The sequence below is a fragment of the Eleutherodactylus coqui genome, chromosome 10, assembly GCF_035609145.1.
Source record: "Eleutherodactylus coqui strain aEleCoq1 chromosome 10, aEleCoq1.hap1, whole genome shotgun sequence".
Classification (NCBI taxonomy): Eukaryota; Metazoa; Chordata; class Amphibia; order Anura; family Eleutherodactylidae; genus Eleutherodactylus; species Eleutherodactylus coqui.
This window is the reverse complement of record NC_089846.1, coordinates 41,742,279-41,763,350: the sequence shown is the minus strand read 5'-3', so window position 1 is coordinate 41,763,350 and position 21,072 is coordinate 41,742,279. Positions and strand designations below refer to the sequence as shown.

The window sequence follows — 21,072 nt, the reverse complement described above, 5'->3', positions numbered from 1 at the left end:
GATAGAGCGTGCCGTGATTTTTAGATCGCAAAAGTGAAAACATCACAAATGTAAAGGAAACCATTTTAGTCCTTGGCTTCATGATTCTGTGTTTTCACTCTCTCGCGTCATGCGAAAATCGCATGATTGTACCGCCAGTGCGACCGCCGCCTTACGAGATTAGCAAGTTTGCGTTTCCGTTTGCTGTACATCTTTTAAAGAATAAAATATCTTTGTAAAAAAAATTATTCTCTGCCGCCATAATGGTGGTTTTTTTCTTGGGAAAATTGTAGCATCGCGTCGCTGCTACACGCGATTTATCGCGAGCAAGTTAATAGGACTTTCTAATGTTAACCCTTTCCAATCCAACTTGTATCCTGGTTTTCCTAGGGGGCTTACTCTTTTTCTGCCATTATACAACGGCGCTATCTGCTGGCTAAAGCCAGTACTGCATGAGGTGACACGTTGGACATTCTCCGACAGCAGAAAGACTGGCAATATACAGTAAGAGAACCCCGATGGACGTCTTCTAACATCGGAGCTGAACTGCCTTAAATCATAATGTCTTCAGACATCAGACAGTGAATTGGAAAGGGTTAAAATCGCATCGCACTTTCATGCAATGCGGTAAACAAGGAGGCTCCATGGGCTACAAAAAAACTGCAAATCACGGCTGTGTAGAGCATGCCGTGAATTTGTAGTCCCGCAATGTAGCAGCCTGCAGAACATCGCTCATGTGGAAGATCCCATTGGAAACCACGGGCTACACATACAGGCGATTTTGCAACCTGTGCGAAATCGGCTTTATGGACACCGTGATACCAAACGGGTTCCTTTAATTTAATTTTTTATTATAAACATGAGAAAGTTTTTTTTCTAAAAACTTTTCTTACCTTTTATTTTTAATAAAACTTTTTAAAACTGATACTTTTTTTTTTTTTAAAGCCCCCTTTAGGGGACAAGAATTTGCGGTAACATGATGTAATACCAGAGTATTACATTATACCGCAATCTGACAGCATGGCTTCAAAGGCAATCTGCAATGGCAGCACTTGGGGCTTTCAGGAGGTGCCCGGCTACCACGGCAACTAAACAGCACCCCATGATCTAATTGCAGGGGGCCCATTTGACATCCCAAACTCTGATCACGGCATTTAAATGCCATTGTCTGAATTGACAGCGACATTCAAAGGGTTAATGGCTGGGCTCAGCAGGAGTGCTGATTGCAGCTGTTGCCTGCAGGTGTCAGCTGTAAAGGCCCTTTCACACAATTATTGCTCTAAAGCCATCTTTTGAGTGATCATTATCACGAAGTGTAAATGTGTGCCCATCGTGCACTTTTCGTCCATTGCGGAGTTCAGCTCGGCTTAAAAGCCTCATCCCTGATAAGAGGGACCGCATGCTGTGTTCTCCACGGGCAGTGCTGATATTCTTTCAGCTGCTGTCCTGTGGGAGAACAATAGTGGTGTATTTAGAGAACAGACCACCCGCTGTTCTCTAAATACATGCAGATGAAGCTAGTTAGCTACTAATGGACTTATTAACCCAATAGTTCCTATGCAAAATTGTCGCTCAAAACTGTCAGCTTCTGACGAATTTTGACCGATGATCTGTGTGTGTAAATTAGAAGCCTCCAGCTCCAGCATTGTAAGGAGCCAATCGATCCCCCTCCATACAAACCCCAAATAACCATGATGTAAATGTACCTCCTGGAGCGTTAAGGGGTTAAACACAGGTTTTGTTTTTTTTTTACAGGATCATTCAGTTCTCCTTACTAGTGATTTAGATGGACTGAATGATCTGTGTTTAACCCTTTCCAATCCAATTCGGGGCTCTCTCTTTTTGCTGTTATACAACGGTGCCATCTGCTGGCTAAAGCCAGTGTGTGTGCGCCAGAGAGGCTCCGCCAGCAGAGTGGCTGGCAATAAATGGTAAGAATACCCTCCCGGACATCTTCTGACATTGGAGCTGTACAAGCTTCAATCGGAATGTAGGAAGACGTCAGACAGTGGATTGGAAAGGGTTAAACCAATTGATTAGAGAACGAGCCAACGATGTTGGCCGTGTTCACACTGAATGATCATTCAAATTCGAACAATCCAGCGTTTTTTCTGCCACCGTCTCAGGCTCTGTTCACGCGGTGTTCTTCCTCCAGCGCAGAAAACTGCAGGGACGGAAACCAGGTGGAGCCACGGTGGGTTTAATATGCGAGATGGAGATCTCTTTGGCGCCTGTTTCACAGTTTCTGTTCGTCAGTCTCTTCGGTTGGATAGATCAGGGCCGCCGTCTGAGATTTTCTGTTTGAGCTCAGACGACCGTAATTCGCTGTGTGTCACCCATGAGAGGTGTGTGAGATACGCAATGACATTGCATGCGTAGTGCATGGCATTTGGTGGCCCGCAGCCTCTTGGCACATAATATGCGCCAAGATAGAACATGGTGTAGAGCCCTGTGCGGCGCAGAGTGTTAAGGCAGCAGAATGCAGTCCTAAGCTCTCACTCATGACCTGAAGGTTGCGGGGTTCAATCCCTGCGTGGTTCAGGTAGCCGGCTCATGGGTGACTCCGCCTTCCGAGGTCAGTAAAATGAGTACCCAGCTTGGTGGGGGGAAATAAATAAATTCCCTGAAAGTACTGCGGAATAAGTTGGCGCTATACAGATAAGATTTTTTTTTTTTTATGCTGCGATTTACGACGTTCAATCGTTGGTTGCACTTAAAATGAATAGTTGCGCAAATTCACACGATCCGAAAACACTTTTGACCAGTAATTGATCCGTGTAAGCGGGCCGGGGTCAGTCCCAGTACTGGCGCAGAAGATGGAGACGGTTCTGGTGCTGAAGAACGCGATATGAAGACAACCTTACTAAAGGCTCGCCCACATGGGCATACCGTCACCGCTTATTACACACGTGTATATCCTGAGGGTAATATGTGGTGAATGGAGGCAATGGGCATTCACTGCTCCACGCACACCGGCGTTCGGACGCTGCATATCAATAGGCCAGGGAAATAAGTGGCAACACGCACTATTCCTCTACGGACCACGCGGGGAGCCCTATACCTAGTATGGGCTGCGTACGGTATGCTGCCCACATGTAATACATCGCGTACGGCGGGGTCTTCATACGTATCACCGCTCTGAACAGAGAATTTAAAGGAAAAAAGCAGCATTCCACTGCGCACGTCCGTGTGATCAGCGCCCACTCGCAGTCTCAGCCGGCAGCGTGTCCAGCTACTAAGGCATAACGGTCTACCCCGCAGTGTGAATGAGCCCTAATGGTCAGGTAACTCCGCCTGGCACGGTCACACCCTCACATAGTTCCATCACACTAGGGGGTCCGCACCCAATACGGCGCCGGTAACCCGCAGGTCGTACTGTATGGCACGTTACTCAGGCTGGCGTCACACGGGCGCATTGGCACACACAATACACATGAAAACAGAACCCGTCGATTTTGATGGGATCGTTCAGATTTCCGCATTTGGCGCACATGCCGGTTGAGTAAAAAGAACGTGCTCTATTTTGCTGCTTATTTGCGTACAAAAGGCCGCCATAGAAGTCAACGGGGGGCGCTAATGAGGATGCAAGACGCAAAGAAATACGTGAAAACACTGCAGAATTGCGCAGAGAGAAACAAAAAAAACACCTGGAACTCATTAAGACTAATTAGCCGTTTGAATCGGTTCGTCTGTGTTCGCCGCACGCAAACGGACATCTTGTGGGCGCAAAAAGTACAGTAAACTACACCGGTGCGCGCAAAAACGCATCGCCCATTCCACAGAGATACGTTCATGCATGCGCGGATACGGCGGCGTGACGCCAAGCGCCATGACACCACCGGGGGAAGGCAACAGGAACTTTTCTGGCCAAGTTAAGTCTAACCAATACAACATGCGGGCTATATACTCCTGCATGCAGCAAGGGGGCGCTCCACTCCACGCTTATATCTGCCCCTTACAAGGTTTCTAATTTTGAGCTTAAAACACAAAGCAGCCCCTTCCTACAGCCGGCACACGCAGCTGCCCCGCCGGCCATGGCCGCCGACTCCCCGCCCGCGCGCCAGTCGAGCTTTTGTTGTCCGTCATCTCGCCGCTGCTGAGCTGCGCATGCGCACAAACGGCTCTATTCTTCTCTTCCTTCCGCTCTCATACAAACTTGTCGAACAATACACAAGGTCCCGCTGGTCACACCTCTCTATCGTCACCGCGTTAGAGCGGCGAAAAAGGACCAATCAGAATGCTGGAGTAAGCTCGTATTTTGAGTGGCAGTAACTCCGACCAATCATAAACCATGAAGTTACAGCGATGCGTGAGCACGTCGACCAATAGCGGGAGAGCAAACGCTTGAGTCGAGCAGTGAGGGTTGGTTGTAGTCTGTTTCCGTCTTGTCGGCAGGAGGTTCCTTTCGTGCGCGGGAGGTCGTGGGGCTGAATCTGAACACCAGGCTTTACCTAGTAAACCTCAGGCTGAGACGGTAATGCTTCCCGGTCACCCTCCACCCGCCGCGGGGCGGGGATACTGGTGCCCTTAGCGGCCTATTTTGGGCTGTTTAGTGGTGTAGGCCCGAAGCGTGCAGTGCCGTGGATGGGGAGGATCTCTGGGATGGGAGGCGTACAGTTCTCAGCGCAGCATCTTGGGCTCTGTCCACACGGGCGGATTCTCGTCAGCGACCGCTGAGTGCGGCAATCGGCGCTTGTTGGCTTTTGTTTACACGGTTGGAAAATCGTAACTACGAAAGCGAGCGATCGCCGCTTCAATCATCTGCCCCCCGCCGCCTCCGCCGTCCAAAAGAATGGTGTTCGTACTCACGCGGGTTTTGTCTGTCTCGCAACGCATAAAACGCGCGCCAGGGCGAAATTAGCCTCTATGCATGTTTAGATGGCAGAATTGTCTGTGTGAACTTTGGCGCAAAATCCACGCCCGGAATTGGCTGTGTCAGCGGGGCAAAATCCGCACGTGCGACTCCAACGTGCAACATCACGTTTCCGTATCGAGAAGTGGCGCGTCTCCTCTTGGCACGGAATTGCTTGTTTGGCGTGTCGGAATTCTGCAGCGCAGTTTGCAAATTGACGTGGCCGATTTAAGGGAAAAAAAAAAAAAAAAGGGGGATCCGTGCCAAAAAATGTTTATTTATTTTTTTTACATGGCTTTTAGAGGCGTAATTGACGCAGTGTGCGCACTGCCTTAACCGCCATCTAGTCGCTGCTGTCCTCCGCCGTGTTCATGACGTTACTTAGTTTGCGTTTTCGCGTCACGTTTTTTGGCGGTCGCGTTGTGCTGCGCTCAGACGGAACGATTATCGTTTAAACGAGCGACATTTGAAATGCGAGCCGACGGCGTACAAGAATTGTTCAGTTTCAACCGGCGTGAAAATCGTCCTTGGCTCGTTCGCTTCTCGTTGTGTTTAAACGCTCCCTTCTCCGTGTTTGGTCGCGTTCGCACGGTAAGCCTACGAATGCCCATGTGATCCGCGGTAACTCACAAGCAACTACATTGCCTTACGCAGTCCGGCTCACGTTATCGTGTCGGAATTGCGTAATACGCAAATGAACAGTAGAACACAGCGTGTTGTATTTTGTCGCGCATATACGTGAGATGCGGTCTGTTGTAGTGTTGCGTATATATACGCACCTCTACGCAATTATATTGGGCGTGGGTGGCGGCTAAACGCATCATCGCGAAACAACGGCGCAAGAATTATTTAAAAACGGGTGTACTGCGCATGAACGTGTAAGTGAGCTCGCGGTCATGCACAGTACATTTTCGCCGCCATACGCAGGGTCACGGCCGGGTTCACAGCGGCTTACGCTTACGGCCGCGTGAGCCCCGCTTTTCACGTGCGAATGTAACGCACTTAGCAATAATCTGTCGTTCGAAACAGGCGGCATGAGAGCGAAGGAGTTAGCGGTGAGGGCGCCTGCGCGGGCATATGAGAATCGGCTCTCCTAAAAGGGTCCGACTGCCCTTGCGGACAGGGATGGTGGCACTCGGGTAGGTACCGAACTTGCATTAAACTATTTTTTTTTTTTCCCCCTTTAGTGAAAATGCAGGGAAACAGAGGCTACAAGATGGAGCAGCAGAACCACTCGTACAAGAAGTCCGACTATCATCAGTATCAGCAGTCAGAGAACCGGTCCTCCTCCAATGGTCAGCAAAGCGGCAGCCACAGTAAGTGCTGGAGCTGACGGCAGGTACCCGCCCAATGGTGGCTCACTGGCTAAGGCTTGTTTTGTGTGTTCTCCTAGATGAATCGCTCACTATAGACTTAAAGAATTTCCGAAAACCGACTGAAAAGACTTATACGCAGCGCAGTCGCCTCTTTGTGGGTAACTTACCTCCTGATGTTACAGAAGACGAGATGCGAAAGTTGTTTGAGAAATACGGGAAGGCGGGCGAGATCTTCATACACAAAGACAAAGGCTTTGGTTTTATCAGGCTGGTGAGTGATCTATAGAATTTAGCCTGCAGTACCAACTGGGGCCACTGCACAATGGTACGGCGCTGTCTGCTTCCTGCAGCAAAACAGTTAGCAGTGGGACAACCCCTTTTAATATTCCGTATGTCCTAGAAGGTTCACCGTGAGCTGTGTACAGTATGGCTGAGCTCTGAGACAATAGATGTCTGTTCAGTTCATGAGCTGATATGTTGGGATTATTTAAAGGGGTTATCTAGGCTTAAAAATGTGATGGCCTCTCCTCACCTTGGACCGCCACTGATCAGCTGCTTGAAGGTGCCACAGCGCTTAAGGCTCTTTAATGTTTACAGGTGTTTGTACTCAGAATGCCATATATATTTTTTCCTCTAGTGGCTGCTCTGGGTACTGCAGGCTTTTCACATTCATTTCAATGGGACATGCCTGCAGTACTCAAAACGACTGCTACAAAAAATACGGCATTCTGATTGCCGAACCCGATTTTCACTTGTTTAAATGGTCTGCACACGCTGATTCCAGATGTATCCAGGATCATACGATGCTGCACCCTCCGTACGCCGTCGGCAACACATCGCCTTTCTCACATGGAAGAAGTACCGCCAATAGGGATTATTGTTAATGCAACATGAATGAACATTTGATTTCATCTGGTAAATGTGGGCAGAATCACTTGGCCTGATGATTCAGTGAATGAGCATTCATGACTGTGTAAAGAGCCTTGATCGTTACACTGCAGACTAGTAATTATTAGGAAATTATAGTACCAGTGTTTCTGGTGGCGCGATGCACCACACAGCTCTGCTACATGCACGTCACACACACAGTACTGCTACATACATTCTTCATCCCATACAACAGGGATCAGAAACAGCACAGCACTGGAGATGAAGGACCTATGATGACGTCAGTGTTATGCTCCGCCCCTGATCACATGATGGTGACGCTCAGCCTAAGTGAATGACTTACATGCTCCGTTCCTGATCACATGACTGTGACGTATTCAAAGGTCCTTCGTCCCCAGTGAGGGAGTTACTTGCTCCTACCCTGATCATGTGATGGTGACTTAATCAAAGGTCCTGCATCCTTGTGCAGATTATGGGCGGACAGCAGCCGTGTGCGTAAGGACCTGTGATGTCACCATCATGTGATCGGGGGCAGAGCATGTAAGTCACTCACAAATTCACTCGCGCACACACGGATGGACAGGTCGTCGTTAGTAGTTTAATAGTCGTACAGCAAAAGATATGGGTTGCCAGCAGTCCAGTTGCTGCAAGATGGACCCGCAGTTAACCTCCCCTTTAAGAACTGAAGTTTGGATCTGTAATCTAGATCATGTAATCAGGCTGTCGGTCATCTGTGAATGTCTGCCTGTTTGCAATTAATGGAGGCGGGTGGATGGAAGAGCTCTCCAGCCCGCTCTGCTTCCATTCTCCAAACGACTATCGCTCCTGCATGAAAGCACTGGAGCAATAACCGATGGGACGGATGTCAGATGCTTACACTCCCGTGTAGAGGTACCTTTAGTACACATGCATGATGTTGGGATGGAGGTTCTCAGATCAGTGGTTAATCAGCCTGCTGTATTAGGACAAGGGGAATAAAAGCCTAAAGGGTTGGTTTTCCTGTAGCCGCAGCACTAATGAATATTAACATATAGGAAGGCTGTTCTCCTGCTGTTCTCCCAGCACTGATGGTGGACCGGCGAATTCATTCCCGTACTTGTCTCATTTGTTTTCCGCAGGAAACCCGGACTCTTGCAGAGATCGCTAAGGCAGAACTTGATAATCTTCCTCTCCGTGGCAAACAGTTGCGCGTTCGCTTCGCCTGCCACAGCGCCGCATTGTCTGTGCGGAACCTTCCTCAGTTTGTGTCTAATGAGCTTTTGGAAGAAGCCTTCTCCATGTTTGGCCAAGTGGAGAGAGCTATTGTTATTGTGGATGACCGTGGGCGACCATCCGGAAAAGGGATTGTTGAGTTTGCATCTAAACCAGCAGCCCGGAAGGCTCTTGATCGCTGCGCCGACGGGTCTTATCTTCTTACTGCGTGAGTAGTAACATCCAGAACCTCTTAGAACATCTACAGGCTTGAGCTGCCCATAGACGGGAGAGGTTGATCTTCAGACCAATTAATAGGGATCTGCTGAGAATCTATCCATGGTGATTATCAGCAGGAGTCTCCAAAATAATGGTGACTAAACCCTTTTCATCGCTCGGCCAGAAACTCCTTCAACTCTCAGCTAGTTCTCTGGTTGGCTGAACTCCCATGGATTCTGCAAGGGGGGAGAGGGAAATTAGCCGCTGCCAGGTAACAGCTGAAATCCAACATTGCCGATCCTCCCTTGATATCTATGGTTGGCGGAGAGTTAGGACACCCCCCACACAGTTGCCCGTTCTCTCTGACAACGGAAGGTTTGGCAAACGTTCATCTAATGTGTAATGATTTGGCTGATCTAACGAGCATCAGAGCCCCTATGATGATGATGAGTGTGATGTGTCACTGCTCACAGCAATTAATGGTGACTTTTCTTGTTTTGTTATCTTGATGTACAGCTTTCCCCGTCCTATAACTGTGGAACCTATGGACCAGCTTGATAATGAAGAGGGATTGCCCGAGAAACTTGTTGTCAAGAATCAAGGCTACCACAAGTATGTATATTGGCTTCTGGCCTCCTGGCAATATTGCAGTGCCATAGAGCCGCTGTACTTTATACTGCAGGTCATCTGTGGTTAATTGCTTGAATACCTTTTGGCCATGATGTGACACATTTTCAGTGTGGTCACTTTAAAGTGATATTTGTTCTGCTGCATCGGTTAAGGGCCATTTACACGGAGTGATTACCGCTCAAAAGTCGTTCAATTGAAGGTCAAACAAGGAGGCTCCATAGGGAAACATGGGAGATAAAAAAAAACAGCGCATCGCAGAAAGAGCATGCTGCATCAGTGAAGGAAACCATTGAAAAGCATGGGTTACACAAACATGCCTTTAATCGCGCTATAGCATCGCCTCAGTGCGAGCGGATAAAATCACAGGCGCAAACAACCTTAGCGGTGACGTCATCGCATGAGCAGTCATTGAGACGACTAATCCTGTGTAAATGGGACATTACTTCCTGTTAGGCTATTTTCAGATGAGCTTATATTTACTCTGTAATGGGCTCGTGATTTGCGGACTATAATGTAAATCTGTGTATCTACGTACACAACCGTATTTTTCATGGCCCTGTCTTATAAATGCAGCATGCGATACTTTTGTCCGTATTTGCATTGATTCGTATTTTCTTTTGGCCAAACGCGGATCTGTATTTAGTCCGTAGCAAATAAAACTAATGATGACAAATGGCCTTGAAGCAATGGTAAATACTGATGAGACGCGGTTGCAATGTCAGCTTTATTACGGATGGATTACAGTGGGCTTGTATGAAACGAAGAATTGCTCATGGCATATGATGTCTGCCTGTTACTTATACATAGCTCAGCTCATGTCTGCCGTTACTAACTGTATATTTATAATATATACTGTGTACGATTATATGTATGTGTATATAGTATAAATTGCAGTTAGCCTGGCATACACTGTAGCTTCATCTTCTCTTGCTTTAGGGAGGCCGTCTCATTGAAATTAGCATCTAGACTTTACTCACATTACAACCATATCCAGAAGTCTTCTCAGGGACTTATTTCCATTATATTCATTAATATATTTTATTCAAATCTGACTTTTTAAGGTTGCGCACATTGAGTATTCGTATTCTACAAATGCAGGCGCCTATATGGTCAGTGTGTAGTCAAGGTAAAGGCTTTGAAGAGTCTGCCCAGCTAACTGTTTGCTCTGTATCGCTGTCATAGGGAGAGAGAGCAACCTCCTCGCTTTGCTCAGCCTGGAAGCTTTGAGTATGAATACGCAATGCGCTGGAAAGCCCTCGTCGAAATGGAGAAACAGCAGCAGGATCAAGTAGACCGAAACATTAAAGAAGCACAGGAGAAGATGGAACTGGAGATGGAGGCGGCAAGACATGAGCACCAAGTCATGCTGATGCGGCAAGGTAATTGTTTTTGAAGATGTAAAATCTACTTAAGGGCTCGTTCACACTAGCTTAGAGGGTTCAGGTTTCCTGCTCCGTTTTGTGACCAGGAGAATTTGAATTCCGGGGGTCGAGCCGAACCGTCATGGGATGGAACCGAACTGCACTTGAACGGACCCCGTTGACTATAATGGGGTCCGCTCAATTTCTGTCTAGGTTGTCTGCATTTTACAGGACGACATGGCACAGCATGCTGCACTTTTTAATCTTGTTTCTGATCAGAGATCCGTTACAGAACTGAGTTGTATGCGCCGCTGGTCCGATCCCAAAAGTGACTGCAACACAGTAGTCATGTGACATCCATCACTCACATGACCAATCAGCCAATCACTGACCTTAGTGAGCATCTGTGCATGACCGTCAATTGCAGGGACCGGAGTAGCGGTGTTGGATGGAGGAGGTCATTGGAAATATAAGTTTTCTATTTTAGAAATATACTTTTTCTATGTTAGCCTATTTGTTTACTGCCTGTGTTTTAGGGATTTTTGTACATAAAAAAAAAAAAAAATATATATATATATATATATATATGTATATATGTATATATTTGTTTGAAAGGGTTTTGCAGCACTAAAACAGTGATGGCTTCACCTTGGGTTAGGGCATAAATCTGCGATCGGTGGGGAAACCAGTCACCATTTTGTTGATGCTGCAATTTAAAGGGATTGTCCCAAGATCGACACATCTATCCAGTGGGGACCCCTATGTGAACAGACACTGATCAGCAGTCCTTTGCATAGGTGATGTGCCGATCTTCCAATCCCTTTAATATCCTAAATCTCTACACTGACAACCATTCACGGCTTAGATTATTCTCCAGCCACCTCTTAGTACAAACATTTGTAATTGTAGGAATAACATTTTTTTTTTCTTAAGTATCCCTATACAATTTGGGATTCATAGTTGTAGCTAAAACTATGAATGGCCTAGGGAAATTGGACTAATACAAATAGAAACTTGCGATAACTATCAGTTCTCAGATTTTTCTAGTGTTTCCATTCCCGTACGTTTATACCTGTTGATGCTTCCCGATTTGTATGTTATTTCCAAAACATCCAACTTGCTATTATCTTGGCAGACTTGATGAGGCGCCAGGAGGAACTGCGCAGACTGGAAGAACTACATAACCAAGATGTACAGAAACGGAAGCAGATGGAACTGAGGTAAAGTTTCCCAGTCTCTGTGTCTAATGGATCACTAATGAAATGGAGCGTTATCCATGTGCAAAGCCTTTAAATAAGTGTTCTTACAGACACGAGGAGGAACGCAGAAGGCGTGAAGAAGAGACACGCAGACAACAGGAGGAAATGCTCAGGCGTCAACAAGAAGGCTTTAAAAATGCCTACCCTGATACGGTAAGTCAGCCAGTCACTATGATGGTACGCATGTGTTTAGTAGAACTGAAAGCTCTGTCTATCAGGCTAATGCAAGTACCGCGCAGACAATGTTATACATTGCTGGTTATAATCACATATATATATATATATATATATATATATATATATATATATATATATATATATATATATATATATATATATATGGCTGTAGTACTGTCTTTATGCTTTTTCTGCAATTTTCTTCATTATGACTTTTGTATTTTCATAATCCAGATCCCTACTGATCAAAACTTTTGACATGTCAAAAGTTGTTGTTTTTTTTTTTTTTTAAAGTGCTGTTAACCATTTCTTGATCAGAAGTTTTACCTCACTTCATTACTAGGCATGGCCCACTTGGATGTTTATAGTTTGTGGGCAGTCCAGAGCTTTTTAAAGCGGTTATCAAACCTTTTAAAATTGATGGCCTAGCCTCCGTATAGGCAGTCAGTATCTCATCGCCGCTGATCAGGTGATTGAAGGGGCTACGGCGCCCTTCAATATTTTCATCTGAGCAGGAACTGTTTTGTACTCAGATGCTGTATTATTTTTGGTCCCATTCTGCAGGTTTTGAAGTGAATGAGGCAAGCTTGCAGTGCTGGGAACAGCCACTATCTATAATACAGCTTTCTGATCTCCACCAGTTAGCTGATATCCCAGCCAGATTTTAGTTTAGACGCCCTACAAGCAGATAGCGCTGTTAATGGGGTTGTCAGAGTTCTAAAAGTGCCCCAGTGGGGTAAAATATGCCTCTACCCTGCTGGAGGCTCCAGTCTTCCTGCTGACGTCATCTTTACAGGCTGCAGTCAACCTGAGCCATCTCCAAACAAGCTGCTGCAGCCAGTGACCGTGCTTAGTGACTATCGCTGTGTGCTGTCTTTGGCTGCAGGTTTATGGGACATCACAGACAGTAGAAACCCGTAGCCATTGGTGAGAGATAAGCGGGGTGAGCTGAGTATCTGACACCATGGGTGACCCTTTAGGATGTCCTTTCATAACTCAGACAACCCCTGTAACATTGCAGCCCAGTTTGATACTACAGGCACAACTCCCATTTGAATTCAATGAGTGCTGTGCCTATATTGCCAAACCTGACCACTGCAATACAGACAGCGCAATCTCTTTCCAACTCTGTCCCTGTTGACAGAGTGCTTGAGGATCCCAATCAGATATTGATTGCCTATCCCAAGGCTAGGCCATCACTTTTAAAAGGTTGCATAACTTCTTTTAAACAATGCAGCATACAGATTATAATGTAGCAAAGGGCAAACATTTGTATGAAATTGCGCATTGTGTAACGTACTGATATTTCTTTATTTAGAGGGAAGCTGACATGAGGATGACACAAATGGCCATGCCTGGTGAGTGCATTTTTTTTTCGGCGCTTGTGATTGAGCTTCATATTATAAATGATGGATTCCTCATTAACATTGTGCTAAAATCTCCATCTTATCTAGGGACAATGGGAATGAACAACCGTTCGTCACTGGGTAACAGCACCGTCGCTGCAGGAGCAGCTGCACAGACAGGACCAGGTTCCATGATGCCAGAAGCGGCTGGAATTGGCATGGTATGCTTTTCAATCTGTAAAAAGTACACTTTTTACTATAGGAAATCCATGATACCGTTTTATACCTTTTTCTGCTTTCCTAGACTCCACCAGCGGCTGATCGCTTTGGCCAACCCTCCAACATTGAAGCTCTCGGTGCAACTACTCAGCAAGCTTACCAACGTGGTACACCAGGATCTGACTTTGGTCCTAATAAGCGTCGCAGATACTGAAAACCTTTTTTTTTTCTTTTTTTTTTTTTATGACGTCATCAGCTGTATGAGTTGCTCAAGTTTAGTGTGACTGGATTTGTATTGGTAGTGTTCATGTTGTAGGGCATTCTCCTGTGCAAATGGAGACCAGTCCGTTTTGTTTTTAGACACATTTTGCTGAGGGATTAAGAGTTGGGAAGGGAATACTGCTTAAAAACTTAACGTGAACCTTCCAAGAAATGTACCGCTGACCGTCTTTTCTAGTAGAAAAGAGGTAATGCTTTTGGACAATTCTGAGCTGTAAAGTGCCACTGTGCCTCCCCTTCCCGCCTCTTCAGTCCACTATACAATTTAAGTTACCCTCCCTAGAAAGCAACCAACCACACAGCTGCCCTGAGCTTCAGTGATAAAGTTCATTTTTATTAATTTTTTTTTTCTCTCCTGGACCACACTGTATGTATTATTTTTTTTTTTTATATATACTTTTTCTAATTTCCTCATCAGATTGTTTTTGCCCACTGGGCTATATGTTCTGAATAAATTATCACTAAAGTCGCATGGCTTTAGTCATGTGTTCCGTTAAAGGGAATCTGTCAGCTCCTAGGAACCTCCTAAACTAAGGTAATGGGAGCTGAAGTGCTGCATCAGGGGATGTGACGATTATACTTGCTCTCTTCATCATTCCTCCGCTGTCCACTTAAATCCCTGGCTGCCTGCATCCTGCGTACTCCATAGGCGCACGCTTATAATGACAGCACTAGTCCTGTCTGCGCACACACGTGGTCCGCGGGATGCCGGCAGTTCTCAGAGCTGATAGATTCCACTTAACCTTCCTAATGGTGTCTCCGCACCTTTTTTCAATATGTATTCCTCAGCATTCTCTGGGGGTTTATTGGTTACTTGGCAATGTGAAAACTGTTCATAAATAAATGGATTTTAAGACTTTTTTTTTCCCAAACGGATTTGTTTTTTGCATTCAAACAGTCTATAGCACGTATAAGTGTCCTAATAAGGCGACATTGTACACCGGTTACAGTTGGGTCATGTATCATCACAGACTGAGAATATCAAAGGATTAGTTCAGTAAACTTCTAATATCACAAGGGTTCATGTATAAATGAGGCTTCTTACACACTACGGTTTGGGGTTGCAGCGCTGGTTCCATCTACTATGCAGAAAATTCTATGGGGATGCAATCTGGATGGCACCATAGGGGTGAATATAGGAGTTGGAGACCTCTTTGGTGTCCGTCGTACATAGCTTTTATCCCTCTGTCTTTTAGGATAACCTAAGTTTCATTGACTGTCGTCACAGTAGTAATGATAGAAACTTGGTAGTGTACACTTCTAAATCTACACCATTGACTCGCTCAGAGTTTGCTTCAGAAGTAACAAGTATATGGTAATGGTTGAATAGAGGGGCCGGCTTCATCTCATTAGTTATTAAACTGCCTGTTTCTGTGAGTTTTGGCCTGCAAAAGGTTAAGGTGACATGATGGCAACACAAAACAAAGTTGGCACTACCAACAACAAAAGTACGCTGGCGCATATAAGCCATGGCTGCAACAAATACAGTAACAAGCATGCCCCAGGGCGCTCACATTTAATATTTGAATAAATGGACTTAACTGTAATATCTAGTAACCACATAAAAATGTAAGGCTCTTGAAGCATATTTTGATCAAAACATGTGGGCCCATCTACCATGTCCAGGTGAGCCTAACAGGCACCTCTTTTTGGACCTAAGCCACCAAATGGATTCAGAGAAAATAGAACACCAGACTATTGAGTTAATGGCAAAGTTGCAAAAAAATGACTATACTACACTGAAAATCAGTCAACGATAGGTTTTGGTGTGTAAGTTCAGTAATAGAGATGAGCGAGCGTACTCGGCCACTCCCCTTTTTCGCCCGAGCGCCGCGATATTCGAGTACTTCCGTACTCGGGCGAAAAGATTCGGGGGGCGCCGTGGGGGGGAGAGAGGGCTCCCCCCTGTTCCCCGCTGCTACCCCTCGCTCCGCCATGCCGCCCCCCCCCCCCCGAATCTTTTCACCGGAGTACGGAAGTACTCGAAAATCGCGGTGCTCGATTGAGTAATTGCTCGAAACGAGTAGGTTCGCTCATCTCTATTCAGTAATTACCAGTGGGAAACCTTTTAAAACATATGGTTTACAGTGCTGTCGTTCCCAACACTCAACAGCCAATCCAGATGTACAGGTGCTTTAATTATGGTTATGGCTATAGATGGATATATCTCTAGGATCCCTACTTTTGCTCCTTAGCTCCCACTGTCACCTGGACACCAGGCTCTGCTTCTCTCTATAGAGCTGAATGGGCCTGTCGGAAATATCTGAAAAAAGGCGCATTTGGATGGCTATATATTCAGGCCGGGTGCTGTCTGTATTTCGAGGACAGCACATGGAACCATTATAGCAAATACACTAGTAGCACAGAATGGGGGGGGGGGGGGGGCTGCTAGATGTCCTGTTGCTGCCATCTGCGTGGATGAGAAGAGCGTATGCAATGTGTTGCATTTGTAAATTTTGGACAGGATTTTGACTGGGAACCGGTGGGTTCTTTAAAAAAAAAATAAAAAAAAATGTCATAATATCCTTTTTAGGCGTTGGGCAAAATTAGTTCTAAGATTAAAATTTTTTTTTTTTCTTAAAATATATACATCTTTTACATGTGCATATAGGATCTCTCCATGTTAACTCAATTGTTGGCACTGCCGCCTTGCAGTCCTAGAGTTCTGGAGTCAAATCCGACCAAGGGCAACATCTACATGGAATTTTTATGTTCTCTTTGTGTTTATTCTTTTCCTCCTTTGGAGACAAAAGAATAAGTGTGGTGGCTCGGCGGTTAGCACTGCTGCCTTGCGATGCTGGAGTTCTAGGTTCATTAACCTGGGCAATAACTGTATGGAGTTTTTCGAAGCCCATGCAGATGATCTGGATGTGACCCTAGGACCCCAGCCCTGCAAAGCTACAGTGCTAATCACTGAGCGATATTCATTGAACTACCACGCCCACCCACTACAAAGTTTTAATTTTTTTAACTGTTTCAATATCTCAGTCGTGGGATTCTGCATTTACAGAATTCAACTCTTCGTAAATGTACCATGCTTTAGACATAGTGTTTAAAGTTGAGCGAAAATACTCTGCCGAGCTTGATGCTTGTTCGAGTATTAGCGTACTCGTTACTCGAAGGAGCATCAAATCGTGTTTGACCCCGCCCCAGTTTTTGGCTCCTCCCCGCTGTGACGTCCCTGTTATGACCCCTCCGTGCTGCAATGCAGCGCGCGTCAATGGCAAATTTTTCGTCTGGCAGGCAGGGGGGAGAGGGCGAAAGAGGTAAAAAAAAAAAAAGGCTCGGGACCCGGCGTTCCACATACAAAAATGCTCGAGTCTCCCATTGTAGTCAATGGGGTTCATTACTCCAGTAGAGCTCTCGAATTTTACGAACAGCTCCACTCCAATAACGCGGACCCGAGCATTTGGGTGCTCGCTCATCTCTAATAGTGTTCTTTATATGCCTCCCCAAAAAGCGCGCACAAGAAGTATGTGGGAAGGAATTTAGAAAGGTTGGAGGATCTTGAGGACTACTTTAGAAATGCTTGGATGCCGCCAGTGCCTCCGGGATGTTCATCATTGTGTACGATCTCCTATGCTACTGTCTGCAGGACTGTTCTTCCGTTATCTTACTTGCTGTTGGATAGTCTAACGTGTGGGTAGGGGCCCGTGTTTGCTATGATGGGCACATGAAATCGATGGGTTCTAATTTTTGCGTATGCAATTTTTTTTATGCGCAAAGACAGTCAAGAAAAGCCATGCTGATTTAGAATCTGCCACAGCGTTCACGGCCGAGGTGAAAGCGGACTCCATCACCACAGCGCCATTCTGCACACGGCTGATTTGTTACCGAAAAGCGGTATTCTATATATGAACTGGGGTGTATTCATACAGACAAGTTTCGTGCGTATATGGACACAAGTCGCACGTGTTAATCACACATTTATTTCAATATGGTTATTCACATGAGCGATTTTTCGCTCGCAGCCGTGCTTCAAGATTGAGCAATGGCTGCGTGTCCTATTTTTTTTTTTTGGTGATTCCTCATAAGGAATTCCCCATTATTCCCATGGGGATCTCTTAAAAGAATTGCACCGCACTTACATGCCATGCGATGGCAATACAATTTTTTTCCCATTGAAAACTATTGGAAGCACTTGTGACTTTTTTTTTTTTCTTCTTTTAAGTTCATCATGATTGATTTTTTTTAAAAGCGCGATATTTGTACAAGTTCCTCGTACAGATGTCGCACTCGCCCGTCTGAATGCACTCTAAAGGTCAACCGAAAACCACGTAATTACAGCAGACAACGCTATTCAGACGACTGGAACTGATGTTCAGTCACAGAAATCTCTCCAACAAATCTGCGGGGAATCGGCCTCCCTCCCCACGGAGACAGCAGTATCTTGGGTCAGTAAGCAAAAATCTCCAAAACGGGGTGAGATTTATCAAAACTAGTGTAAAGGAAACGTTAAGTATTTGCCCATAACAACCAATTAGCTTCCATCTCTCATTTTCCAGAGGCTCTTTAGAAAATGAAAGCTTAAATCTGATTGGTTGTTATGGGCAAATACTTTACTTTTCCCTTGCATTAGTTTTAATAAATGTCCCCCACAGAAGCGTCACAAATCTTTCCATTATAGCTTTCGTCTCTGTAGGTTCTACTCCTGGGTTTGACCTACAAATACTGAAGCCAAGCACTGACCAAAATACTGCCGTCTGAATGAGGCAATGTTCACATGAGCGTATTACGGGCTTGGGTCACGAGTAAATACCAGCCAAGGTATGGTTTTAACTGCGTTCTTCTAGTGCCTGCAACTAGTAACTGTGGCCCCAAAGGTAAGTGTCCAGCTTAGTGGCCTGAGTAGTAATAATGACCCTAATAGTGGCCCCAGTAATAAGTGTCCCTGTTAGTGATTGCATTACTAATAGTGGCCCCAATAGTAATAGTGGCTCTGTTAGTGATCCCAGTACTAATAGTGACCCCTGTTTTAAGTGTACCTGTTAGTGATACCCGTACTAATAGGGGCCTCAGTAGTGATAGTGGCCCCTGTATTAACCCTTTGCAATCCAATTTTGGATTCAGGGTTTCCTAGGGGGCTTTCTCTTTCTGCCATTATACAATGGCGCCATCTACTGTCTGGAGCGAATACTGCGGTATGGGACATGCTGGAAAGGCCCCCGACAACAGAGCGGCCAGTAATATACAGTAAGAATACCCTGCCGGACGTCTTCTGGAATCAGAGTTTTACAGCCTTCAATCAGAATGTCTTCAGACGTCAGACAGCGGATTGGAAAGGGTTAAGTGTACCTGTTAGGCTGGGTTCACATGGGATGGATTCCCGACGGAAATCCCGCGGTTTCGCCGCAGCCAAAAAAACGCAATATTTCCGCCGGGAGAACCGCTGCTTCAAAACCTGCGGCGGTTTTGAAGCGGCCGCTCGCTCTTCCGCTGCAGCCGGCACTCCCATAGAGGAGAGCGCGGCCGCAGCGGGGGAAAAAAAGAACATGCTGCGGTCGGCAAATCCGCGCCGCAGCAGCTGATTCTGCCGGCTAAACCGCAGCGCATTTGCCGTCCCGTGTGGACGAGATTTCTGAGAAATCTCGTCCACATGGCTGGCTAATACCGGGATTAGCGGCCGCAGGTGGATTTGCTGCGACGCAATACCGCATGGAATTTCCGCGGCAAATCCGCCCCGTGTGAACCCAGCCTTAGTGATCCCAGTACTAATAGGGGCCTCAGTAGTGATAGTGGCCCCTGTATTAAGTGTCCCTGTTAGTGATCCCAGTACTAATAGTGACCCCATTTGCATCCCCAGTTTGTGTCCCCATATTGGCTCCCATAGTAATAGTGACCCCAGTAATGTTTTGACCGTGTAAGTCCTTCTATTGCCAAGTACGAGTGGAGCTGAACGCATTAAAGTGAGGGTTACCATGCGGCCAGCGGTGGTAGCCTAAATTTATGTTTACCGGCAGTTAACATAATAAGATATAAAAAAAATAAATACCGGTGCCAGCCTTTGGACCAGCTGGATGGCAGCCCAAGTCCGGGCTGCGCTGACGGTCTGCCGACCTGAACTTAGGACATCCTAGGGATCTATGAGGCTCGTGTGAATCCAGCCTTAGGCCACTTTCATATAACAACATCCTGCAGTATTTTTCAAGCCAAAACCAACCTACACTGAGAAAAACTGAAAGTCCTCATTCAGACGGTCCGTATGGCAAGCTGCACCTATGAATCGTGGGCTCAACTTGTATCAGACAGCGCACGGACGCTCATCTGTGTCCTGTCCCATCTGTGGGGACGCTGCTCAGCGCATGTCCTATTCTCACCTGTGACATGGACCAGAATGTGACACGCATGGACGATCAGTCAGTGTGCAGAAGTGCTCCTGTGTAAGCCTCATAGGCTATAATGGGTCTGAATAAGCCCTAATCTAAAGATGGACGCCTCTCGCATGTTCTGGACTAGGGATGAGCGAGTATACTCGCTAAGGCACTACTCGCTCGAGTAATGTGCTTTAGACGTGTATCTCCCCACTCGTCCCTGAAGATTCGGGGGCCGCCACGGAGCGGGGAGCGGCGGGGGAGAGCGAGGAGGAACGGAGGGGAGATCTCTCTCCCGCCCGCTCTCCCCTACTCCCCGCCGCAACTCACCTGTCAGCTGCGGCGCCTCCCGAATCTTTCGGGACGAGCGGGGAGATACTCGTCTAAGGCACATTACTCGAGCGAGTAGTGCTTTAGCGAGTATACTCGCTCATCCCTATTCTGGACCAATCCTGGATTTAGCCTACAAGTATGTATGCAAGATATAGACCAGAATATTGAGATGTGAAGACGGCCTTGGGTGCGTTCACCCTTACTGATTTGCTGCAGATCAGCACATTTCACGCCCTCCATTTGAATTCAGTTAAAAGGTTGAAATCTGCAACAAAACCCGCAGCAAGTCGTGACATGAGAACGCACCCTAAGGGTTCCTGACATGGGGCAATTATTGCCCAAATTCTGGCTGGACAGTGCATTTCGGCAATAATCGTACTGTGTACACGCGACCGCCAACAGGACACTGAATGAGAAGTCACTTGGTGTTACCAAAACTAAAAACCAAGCGACTACCAGGCTGCGTAAACAGGAGCCGCTCAAGGTTGCGCAAAATACGAGTGCAAAAAAGATCGCAGCATGTTCTATCTGCGCGCCCATTACGTGTGTATGCATGCCAATTGAACGCACACAGCAAGTACATAATGTCATTGCGTACTCTCTGCGGGCAGTAACCAGCAAATTATGCTTGTGTCAAGCCGGCCCCAGAAATAGGAGGAGGCTTGCAGAAAGAGGGTGTGACTGGCAAGGAAGGGAGTGATTTGAGTTGATT

The 21,072-nt window shown here is 46.3% G+C and overlaps 1 protein-coding gene across 1 annotated transcript; it reads left to right on the top strand.

Moving 5' to 3' along the window:
- The first annotated feature begins 4,327 nt into the window (after nucleotides 1–4,327).
- NONO (non-POU domain containing octamer binding) lies at nucleotides 4,328–14,575 on the top strand. The gene is made up of 11 exons (XM_066580862.1): nucleotides 4,328–4,453; nucleotides 6,019–6,147; nucleotides 6,225–6,418; nucleotides 8,154–8,455; nucleotides 8,962–9,057; nucleotides 10,258–10,454; nucleotides 11,572–11,656; nucleotides 11,746–11,848; nucleotides 13,191–13,230; nucleotides 13,327–13,439; nucleotides 13,523–14,575. The coding sequence occupies exons 2-11, from the start codon at nucleotides 6,024–6,026 to the stop codon at nucleotides 13,649–13,651; spliced, it is 1,383 nt and encodes a 460-aa protein (XP_066436959.1). The 5' UTR covers nucleotides 4,328–4,453; nucleotides 6,019–6,023; the 3' UTR covers nucleotides 13,652–14,575.
- The last annotated feature ends 6,497 nt before the right edge of the window (nucleotides 14,576–21,072 follow it).